The 11,402-nt window shown below is 40.4% G+C and overlaps 1 protein-coding gene across 1 annotated transcript; it reads right to left on the reverse strand.

The window, feature by feature from the left end:
- Positions 1–559: 559 nt before the first annotated feature.
- Positions 560–898, reverse strand: LOC131914442 (large ribosomal subunit protein eL28-like). The gene has a single exon (XM_059267066.1). The coding sequence runs from the start codon at positions 896–898 to the stop codon at positions 560–562; it is 339 nt and encodes a 112-aa protein (XP_059123049.1).
- Positions 899–11,402: the final 10,504 nt, after the last annotated feature.

Here is an 11,402-nt window from a genome sequence, read left to right on the forward strand (position 1 = left end):
GGAATTTGTAAAATTTCTTTTTCCATTTTTTCAGAATAATTTGATATGTATTGGTGTTGGCTCTTTGATGATCTTATAGAATTCTGTACTGAACCTAACTGACACTGAGCCTTTTTTTTTTAAGTTGGAGATCTTAAAAACTATATTTTTGCGTACGAGTGTCTGCCTGCACCTGTGTCCATGCACCACGTGCTTGCCTGGTACCCACGGAGGCCAGAAGAAGGTGTGGGATTCCCTGTAACTGGAGTTAAAGGCAATTGTGGGCCACCACGTGAGTGCTGGGAATTGATCTGGGTCATCTGGAAGAGCAACCATTACTCTTAACAAATCATTCTTCTCTCTAGCCTTATTTTGTAGATATTTTTTATTACTGTTTATATTTCCTACCTCACTGGATGTTATGAGTCTCTTTAAATTATTTACTTAGTCTTTTTTTTTTTTTTTGAGGTGGTTGAAGAAGTCAGTGGGACTCTATTTCTTGACTGCTTCTGGAGTTTGGGGCTTGGAAGCTCTTGGTGGAGTGGGTTCATTTCCTCTTCACAACCACAGGCTTCTGGCTTCACAGGATGACACTGGCCTCATGGATGGCCACCATGTACAGATCAAGGAGGTACTTGCTCTTGCTGATCATTTGCCTGATGCTGCTGAGAGTGCCCGTGATCATCACAGAAGAAGTAGCTGGTTTTTGCTGACTGGATCTGCGTTTCATGACCAGCATTACCCCTTTGCGGTTGTCCACAGGCTCCATCCCCACAGTTTTAAGGTGAATCAGCCGGTTGTAGCAGAAGGAGTTGAAGGCCTTTAGATTATTGGGATGTGTGATGTATGGCTGCTTATTCGTCTTGATCAGGAATCTGAAGCAGTTCTGAACAACCATCCTCTGCAGGTACACGGACATTGCAGCAACTCCTCTCCCTGCGGTAACTGGAGACAGAAAGAGCTATTTACTTAATCTTGATTTAACTTCAGTGGTTTTATAGAAATTCATCCATTTCTTTCAGGTTTTCCACTTTTGTGGACTGACATTTAAAATAAGTCTTTATGATTCTTTGAACTTCCTTGATATCTTTTGTACTGTCTCCCTTTCATCTCTAATTTTATTGATTTTAATAGTCTCTATCTTTATTTTGGCTATTTTTGCTAAATGTTTGTTAATCTTCTCAAAGAGCCAACTCTTAATTTCATTTATTCATGTTTTTTCCATTTCTATTTCATGAATATGAGACTTGATTTTGATTATCTCTTTTTGCCTACGTTTTAAAAGATGTTGATTGCTGTTGTTGTTTTTTTTTAAGTCCTTTAAGGGTACATTGTTAAGTTATTAACTTACGATCTCTCAAGTATTTTTCTGTGGGCACATAGTGTTACAAATGATCTCTTTAGGACTGCTTTCATTGTGTCCCATAGGTTTTGGTCTTATGTTTTCATTCAATTCTAGAAATCTTTAAATTCCCTTCTTAATTTCTGCCTTCATCCAATTTTGATTAAGTACTGTGACAGTTAGTTTCCATGCATTTGTGTACTTTATACCATTTCTACTATTGTTGATTTATAGCTTTATTCATATGTGGTCAGGTAATATGCAGGATGTTGTTTAAATTTTCCTAAATATGTTGAATCTCAGTTCATTTCCTATTATGTGGTCTATAGTCCACTTCCTAGCATCAACTTCTGCTTTAGCTACTTTTCTATTGCTGTGCTAAGACAACATGATCAAGACATCTTATTAAGTTGGAGCTCATGGCTCCAGATGGTTAGAGGTCCAAAACTATCTTGGCAGAGAATATGCCAGGAGGAAAGAAGACATGGCAGTGAAGTAGTAGCTAAGAGCTTACATTTTGATATGAGAGAGAGAGAGAGAGAGAGAGAGAGAGAGAGAGAGAGAGAGAGAGAGAGATGGGCTTTATAAAACCTCAGAGACTAACAAGGCCAAACCTCCTAATTCTTCCCAAACCATTCCAACAACTGGGGACCAAGTGTTCAAATGTAGAGTTTATGAAAAGCATTCTCATCCAAACTACCACAGGCATGTAATCACACAACTGCTAATTTCTCCTTCCAACTACTGCATGAAGTTTTGCCCACTATAGACCTTCAGGGTTGTCTCAGAAGAGAGCTTTATTTACTGATGGTTCTGCATACTATGCAGGCATCATCAAGAAGTGAGCCCTCAGTAAATGAATCTTCTCTTCTTAAGTCAACTGATCATTGGGAACAACCCATGAGGCCATAGGTGTATTCTTGGGGCAGGGTCATTGTAACAGGAGTAGAAATAGTTATTTGAAGATGATGGTGGAGCCTTGATCCAAAGTCCCAAGAGTCTCCACTAGGATTCATCTATAGGGAACTGCCAGAGACTCCAAATAGTTTCTCTATCTGTTATTGACCCCTTAAATATTGTCATATCTGATGGGTCATATAGTCCAAGGGGTAGAGCAGCCTACAGGGAAGCCTGGATCTGTTGAAGAACTTTCTTCTGTTCTAAGATCTACTCAATGCTAGAAGCTTTCCAAATCACTTGATCCAAGTTAGGAATGTGCTGTCTACAAAATCCAAATAGGCCCCTTAAACATTGTTTATTTCTTTGTGGTTGAAGGGGCCAGGTAAAACAACTTGACTTTTACCTTAGTACAAATATTTTTGAATTCTCTACACCACTAAATTCATAAAAAATTCACTGAGTCCAAAAGCCCTTGAATTTTGGTTGGATTCATTTCACATTCTTTTGTGTGAAGTGCAAGTGAAATATGTTGTCTTTTCCATCAACGGGTTAAATGAGGTAAAGGAAGTTCTATCTTTGAAGAAATTTATAAAGACACCATCTGGAGAAAAAAAAAATCCTTCCTACTGTCAGCATTTTTCAAAGATCAAAGTATGTGCTCAAGGCTTTATCCTGTTCTCTAAAGATGCATTTTGCTTATCAGCAGAGCTGTTTTGAATTACCCAACAACATAAGAATGAAGTCAAGCTCTGACCACTCAGAGTGAAGCACAGGACCTCTTTGCATTAGTAATAAAAACTCAGAGAAACTCCTAATGGGTGTACTTGAGTGCTTGACTTGGCATGACTATGCACTCTCTTGCAAAAGGAAAACTTTTTGCCTTACTTGAATATGTTGGCTTATACAGTCATTTTCTTGAGACCCAGTCCCATTTTTTAACACCCTGATGCATAGAAAGTCCAGAGCACAGAGTGGTTGCTACCTCTTTGTCAGTGGCTCCAGTCAGCATAATGTCATCAATATAATGGACCAGTGTGATATTTTGTAGAAAAGACAGGTTATCAGGACCTCTTTGAAATAAGTTTTGACATAGGGCTAGAGAATGAATATACTTTTGAGGTAGAATGGTAAACATATACGATGACCTTGCCAGATGAAAACAAATGGCTACTGTTGGTTCTTATGGACAGGTATTGAGATAAAAAGCATTTGTTAGATCAATAGCTACATACTAGGTACCAGAAGATATGTTAATCTGCTCACATAAGGAAACCACAGCTGCTCCAGGAACTGCAATTAAAGCCACTACTTGATTAAGTTTGCATAGACAACTGTCATTCTACAATATCCTTTTTTTTTTTTTTCTGAGCAGGCAAAATAGGAGAATTAACAGTAGATGTGATGGGAACCACCACCCTGAATCTTTTAACTCCTTGATGCTAATATTAGTTTCAGGAATCCCTCCAGGGATGTGGTGTTATTTCTGGTTCACTATTTTCCCTGGAAAAGGCAAACTGGCAGAGGTGGGTCACTGGGATGAGGCTTTTTAAGGGTAAGCCCTGCTCCAGGTCTTGTCTCATTGTTTTCTGCTTCTGGATTGATCAAGAAATGGTCAAGTCATACTGCATCCTTCTTTACCATGGACTATACCACAGCAGCTGCCATGCCTACCTTACTATGATGGATTGAACCCTCTGAAGCTGTGAGGCAAAGTAAAAATTTTCTTCCTTAAGTGGCTTCTGTCAGATTATTTGTTACAGCACTCAGAAAAGTGACAGTGTAGCATATAATTAAGTATACATTCAATATTTTTCATTTTGTGATATTTATGAACCTCTGACATTCAATACTTAGGGGTTAAATAGTCAGATAAACTAAAAAAAAGAATGGATTCATTTTGTAGTTTTCCATTTTTTCAATTTACCAACACTTAGCCTGTACCAAAAGGATAACAATGAAAGTAATAATAGTCAAAAATTAATTAAATGACTGTATTTCAGCCACTAATTCTTTTTTTAGGCACTATGAACTAAAAGAATGCAGATTGAGCACTTTGAAACTGACAGAAGTGCCATGAAATTGCAGTGCAAGCTTGATAATTATCTTCTTCATTATTTTTTAACATATATCAAGATAAATATAGCATTTCTTTCCACTTTTAATAGCATGCATTAGTATAAGAAGATGAGAAGAAGGGCGTTCATCTCACAGTGTTATAGTTAAAGGCAATGACAAAGAAAAGGGTGTGACATTAACGATGTGCAAGCATCAGTGCTGTTAATTGACATCGATTACATAATCATTCTATAAACTATGCACACAGTTAAAATAAAATAACATGTGCTTTCTTTGCATGGCTGTAATTGCTGACAACGATCATTAAAAACAAGGACATAATGAAATTAGGGATGGATAAAATGATTTGTTTCTTGTCTCAATTGAATCGATATTTGAGTGTAGCAAAACAGTTGATGTATAAAAAATTCAAATGTAATTAATTTATTGTCATTTGAAAATATACTTAGCAATTCCTGAGCTCTTTGAATCCTTTATATACCCAGCTCCTTAACTTAATATACTTCATTAGATTTCCATTTCCTCTAAGTTGATTCCTGTGAAATTTAACATACATCATGAGTTTCTTACTAATAATGTCATTTAAATTTTTAAAATGAACTTCTTCCTAACTCCTTTACTTAAATATAAAAATAAGTGGTGATATTTTGAAGAAAAATTCCAAATATACAGTATTTAGTAGCTGAAATCATGTTTTATTTTTGCAGTATTGAAAACTGAACCAGATCCTTGCACATACTGAACTGCTTTCCCAGCTCTTAATCTAGCTCCTGCTTGAGTTTACAAATATTTTTAAAAACTAGAGTTGAAACATACAAGGTTAATGTAGCCATAGAATAGTGCAAATGACACCATGTGTTTTGATCCTTGATCATATTTAGTTATTCAAAGGCTGATGGAATCTAATGCAAATTTGGGGCCATAACTAATTTATCAAAGGCATTATAGACTATTTTTAATCATAGTGCAGTGTTGTTTTCAGAGATTTTATAGATACTGAAGTAATAATAAATGAAAAAGATTAAATAGTTTTCTGAATATTATCCAATTAGTGGGATAATCAGCCTCCTTCCTGTCTAGCTTTATTCAATTATTACAGGAAACACATTGTATGTGATGAGAGAGATAGACAATTTTAAGGTTGACAGAAACACCTTTTTGTAGGTAATCATCAAGATATTTTCCAAACATTCAGTGTACCTGGAATAACTGGGTGTTAACAGAGAATCTATTGATCACATAAAAGATATGTGTGTTGGAGCTTTTGTATAAATCCAGGGTTGGGGGTTGGTAGTCAGAGAGAGGCAGATCCCAAGAGCTTGCCAGCCAGCACATGTAGACAAATTGGTGAGCTCCAGCTGGAAAATGACTGAGGAGGACATTGATCATAGCCTCTGGTCTCCACATACATACACATGTGCAGTCTCCTCGCGCGCGCACACACACACACACACACACACACACACACACACACACACACACACACACGGGGTGGGGGGAGAGAGAGATACAGAGAGAGAGGGAGAGAGAGAGAGAGAGAGAGAGAGAGAGAGAGAGAGAGAGAGAGAGAGAGAGAGGTGCTAAGTATGCTGTTTTCTCAATCAAAATATTCATTTACAAGATGAATTAAAGAGATTTTAACATAATCAACTGATACAAAAAAATATAGCTGGATGTGGAAAGAGTTAAAGATGTCTAACAATACATTAACACCATATAAAATATGTATGTGTCTTAACTTGCTTATTATTGCTGTGATAACATTCATGACCAAAAGCAACTTTCAGAAGAAAGGGCTTATTTCATCTTACTGCTTATAGCATATCACTGAGGAATGTCAGGGACCTGGAGGCAGGAACCCAAACAGAAGTCATGGAGGAAGATTGGTTACTGCCTTACACTCTCCATGGCTTGCTCAGTTTGTTTTCTTATACCATTGAAGACTATCTTCCCAGGGATGGCATTAACCATAGGGAAGGGGTTGGGCCCTCCCACATCAACTATTAGTCAAGAAAATGCCTGACAGACTTGCCTACAGGCCAATCTGAAGGAAGCATTTTTTTTTTAATTGAAGTTATTTCTTGTCTGATGACCTGGACTTGTCAAGTTGACAAAAAAAAAATAATAATAACTAGCATAGTATATGAATTTGAGTTAAGAAGGGAGAAAGAAAATGTGTGTTTCAGGAAATTAAATCGTAATATGGAAGGTAACTTCAAGAATATTTTCAGAACACAAAAGCAGACTAAATGGCTGGTCACCCCAAAGGTAACTCCTTCCAGGACTCTGACCCCGCTATCTGATGACCATTGGCTCATCCCAAAGCTACTCCTCCCTCTGGGATTCTACCCTGCCCTCTAAGTACCGAGTGAGTGACCAGTCTCCACACAGGTTTCCCTGCTTTCCTTCTTTCTTCATTTGAGACTACAAATCTACCATCCCAGGATATAGGCAAGCCACGTACTCATCCCACAGCTAAATCTCCCTTCCCTCTCTTTCTGGAACTCTAACGTGGCACTCTGAGGATTTGCACTTAGTGTATGCTTGCCCCACAGGGAATTCTCTGTTTCCATTCCTTCTTGAATTTTAACACTGACATCTGATGACCTGTCTCTAGCCACATGGCCTTCTTTTCTGCGAACTCAGGCCAAGTATATGTTCACCCCAAAGTCATCCCCAACTTCCTTCACTTCACATTTGGAGATCTGCTTCCACCATTTGAGGACCTACACTGAGGTAGCTTGCTGATCACACAGATCATCATCCAGTCTGCTTCCTTCTGAGGTTTAAGTGGCCCCCTGAGACTCTGCTCTGGATCATCTGCTCATCCACAGCCATCATTCCTTTTCCCCTTCTTCCTATCTAACTTTGGCTATCTAAGGACCTGTGCCCAATCATTTGCTCATCCTACAGGCAGCCCACTCTTCCTCTTTCTTCTGAAACTCAAAACCTGGCTGAGGATCCCTGCCATGTGCCCATTTGTCCTACAATCATCCCTGCCTGTCCTTCCCATCTGGGATCCTAACCCACATCCAAAGATGTGCACCAAGCTATTTGCTTATCCACAGTTAACACCACTCCTTTCTCCCTTTTTTATAACATTCCAACTCTACAATCTAAGGACCTATGCCAAATGCCTGCTCACCTCACTGTAACATGAATCTTAAATGGTCTTATTAATAAAAAAAAACCTGGAACCAGGTATTGGGGTGAATTCTGAAAGATCAGAGAAGCAGAACAAGCCACATCCAACCTCACCTTGCCAACTTCTCAGCTGATCTTGTTTCCTCAAACTGGAAGCCTCTGAGTCCTCATCCAAATGGATCTCAGCTGAACTGCGGCTCAAAAGACTAAAAGTTTAAAAAGCCTAAAAGGCCTCTAGTTCCTGGTCCTCATGCCTTATATACCTTTTTGCTTCCTGCCATCACTTCCTGGGATTAAAGGCATGTGTTTTCCAAGCAAGGCATGAGATATCAAGTGCTGGGATTAAAGGTATGTGTCACCATGCCTGGCTCTGTTTCTAGTATGGCCTTGAACTCACAGACATCCAAATGGATCTCTGCCTCTGGAATGCTGGGATTAAAGGCATGTGTTACCATTACCTAACTTCTATGTTTAATATAGTGGCTGTTCTGTTCTCTGACCTTCAGCTAAGTTTATTTGGGTGCACAATACATCAACCACACCTCACAGTCAGCCCTCCCATTACCATGTCTGTGGGACTTTAATCCAGCCAGTTTGTTCCATCTGATAATCTGTGCCTAGTCACTTCCCCATTTCACAGGCAGCCCTGCTTTGCCCCTCTCTCTCATGCCATCATCTGAGGACAAGAGCCAACTTGCTCATCCTACAGCTTTCTCTTCCCCTTCTCCATCTGGGGCTCTAACCTTGCCATCTGAGGACTCACACTGAGTGTTTACTTGCCCCACATCTGGAACTCTAACTCTGCCATTTGAGGATCTGAGTCAAGTGCTTGCATAACTTACAGATAACTCTCATTTTCCCCTGCATATAAGAGTTTAACCCAGTCATCTGAGGTCCTTCTCAGAGCATGTGTATGCATATGTATGTATATATGTATGTATTAAAGTAATATGATCAAGTCCAAGAATTAAATACATACTTATTACAGAATGTGACAGAGGCTAAGACATTTATTCAATGTCACATATTGATGCCCATTTAGCATCTCAGGGGCAGACTCAGAGACAATCCAATATGGTTGCAAGCTGAAACTGCCTCCCAAACTGACTGCATGTGAAACTTGGTAAGGACTTGGGCAGAGACAGGTGGAAAGTGGGAGAGTGGTGGTATTCACAGTCTCTAGATTTGTGATGAGACAGGATGGTAGTATTGGACAGGTACTGCCTGCTACCATGGAAACAAATTATTCAGGCCAGAAAGGACTCAGGAGGAGAAGTACTTGTAGGGGGTGGGGGTGGAGGAGAGGCTTTCTGTTGTTGACCACCAGGAATCTTAAATGTGAGCAGGAACAGACAGATGATAAAAATCTGTTGTAAAGCAGAGGACTCAGTATAGACAAGCTGAGGAGACTGGTATTCATTTGCAGCCACTGTGTACAACATACAACAACGTACTTATGGAAATGAGAAGAAGTTCCTGCTATTGCCTGGGGATGCTAATCTCAAAATAATCATTTCAGAGAGAGGAATTACGTCTGTCTGTTATACAAGAACCTGAAGATGGTTGCCAGATGAGAAGTTCAGATGCATGGGAAAGGCCTGGAGGAGGGATGAGGGAGGAAAGAGGAGGAAACAGCAGAAAAGTGTCTATATACATTGGTGTCTGGGATGCCCTTCAAGAGGAAGGGGGTTTGAAGGCAAAGGTTCAGGGGAAGGAGGTGTGGAGAGGTGAGAAATGGTGGAGGGGAGGATGGAGCTTTTGTCAACTGAGTAGGGCTATCATTTGCATCAGGTAGAACACCCAAATTAACCTGGTCCTGAAAGGAGGAAGAAAATCAGACGGAAAAGAAGGAAGAGGAGAAAATGGGGATTGTGGGTGTATTTGGTGTGAAGAAAGATGGTCAGACAAGAAATTAGGAGAAGGAGAGGTACCCTGGTTTGCCCAGTAAGAGGAGACGGGAGAAGCTGGGATGACAAAGTGGAAGTGGGTAGGGTCAGAAAGTCGGAAGTCCATGTATCAGGTCAGAGGCAAGGTGAGGCAGGCTGAAGAGTAGTGCAGGCTGCCACAGCTGAAGTGTTAAGCTCCAAGGCATCCATTTTTTTTTCATGATGCCTTGACTCTGCATAGTTGCCTAGGGCTTTCTCAGTATCAATGTAGGGAAGCTCAGGAGAGTGACAATTCTCTTCTACCCTATATGCAAAGGGGCATAGTAAAGAAACTGCAGACATGGCTGTTCCACTAGAGGGGATAGTTTTTATTGTGGATAAGAGAGAGAACAGCCAGAGGTATCTGGAAGAGTTCAGAGCAGAAAGAAAAAAAAAACAAACTGGACATGTCCAGGGCTAGGGAAGCTGGTATAGCAGAGAACAGTAGAGAGAATGAGACAGCAGAGACTAGCAAAAGAGAAAGGGGCAGGGAGGAGGAGAGAATATCAAGACAGCAAGAGGGAACAGCAAGACAATAGCAGGATATAAGGAGGTGGGAAGCCAGTGAAGAGGATCAGGCCAGGGAGTTTAGGGAAGGGAAGAGAAAAGCCTAGGGAGGTAAGTAGGGCCAGGATGCTATCATGTGGGCTTTGAAATATATAATGGTTACTTGTGACTAGGAACCTGGAGGCTAGCATGGGCTTTGATATTACAGCCACAGGCATATGTCACTAAGAGCCATATGTCCCTTCTGCCAGAGGCAAGGAACATGACTCAGTTTGGAGGACAGAAAGCCTGTTCCTGAGGAATGGTGGCCTTTAACCACCAGAATTCCTTCTGTAGTTCAGCTTTAATTGAGCCAAGACTGTCATTTCTGGGCATACGAACTGCCTGAGACCTAACATGTTCACTATAGATCCAGTGGCAGCACTGATGTGGGTTCTTGCTGGAATGTGATCTGCAGCTATGGGTGGGGCACAGCTCCCTTGTCCACAAGCAAGAGACTTTTAACACTGTCCCTCCCCGGAGCCCAACCCTACTCCATCTCAGTCATTACTTTCCTGACTCTTGAGAGTCCTCAGAACCTGTCAAATAGTTATGATCCGGTTCTTTTTCAGGCTACACTTGCTGTAGTGTGGAGTGGCATGGGGCTAGGTCAGGATGTACCAGTGTAATAGGCCTGGCAGAAATGAAGATATCCTACAGACTCTTGTATCTGTCTATCTGACTATCAGACTATTCAACAATAGACCCCAAAGAAATGAGAATTTCCCTAGAAATTTCATGCTTGGAGAAGGAAAATGCAGCAGCCAGAGGAGAACGTGTCTTCTACAAAGAGATTTCACACAGTCCTAGTAACTTACAGTATGAGTCCGAAGCCCAAAGATGAGTTAATGCTGAGCAGGACCACACTTTGATGGGGTCTGTTTAGATGTGCACATCCTTGGCCCTCTAATTAAATTTTAGTCTCACGTCATGAATCCAAAGAGAGAATAGAGGGGTTCACTGATCTCTTTTTCTCTCTTCTCAATGTGGCTATATTGAATAAATCTCCATTTATTGCTTTCCACTTTTAATTTTGCTCCCTTCATGGACTTATTGAGGATGGGTGGCTTTGACCTGACTTGGGGCACTTGGGACGTGACTCTCAAGTTAATAACAAGATAGCAATCATGAAGACGTATTTGGGGAGTGTCTGCTGACTGATGGTGTAAAGGTGGAAATTCCCAATAGTTGCTGGACTCATTTTACTTCAGAAACCACCTTCCTGTAGTTCCAGTGCAGCAGACATCAGCTGTTTCCTAAGTTTGAACTTTATGAGGGTTTTCTTGGGATAATCTGAATACAGAGGCTTTGCTTTCCTGTTTGTCTTTGGACCCCTATGAACAATTTAGAGTTGTTTTGAACAATTGGTGTGAATGTCATTTGTGACATTGTGTCATTTGTCTTTCATGGTTGGAGCATGCTGGAGTATCATGTGTCAATAAGAGTCCCTGGAAAGAATCTGTGTCTGAAAGACTGATTGGTTAGACCTG

Source organism: Peromyscus eremicus, chromosome 7 (assembly GCF_949786415.1).
Source record: "Peromyscus eremicus chromosome 7, PerEre_H2_v1, whole genome shotgun sequence".
NCBI classification, from domain to species: Eukaryota; Metazoa; Chordata; class Mammalia; order Rodentia; family Cricetidae; genus Peromyscus; species Peromyscus eremicus.

Coding starts and splice junctions, on each gene's coding strand:
- LOC131914442 (XM_059267066.1), bottom strand. CDS start 898: ATGTCCGTGTACCTGCAGAGGATGGTTGTTCAGAACTGCTTCAGATTC.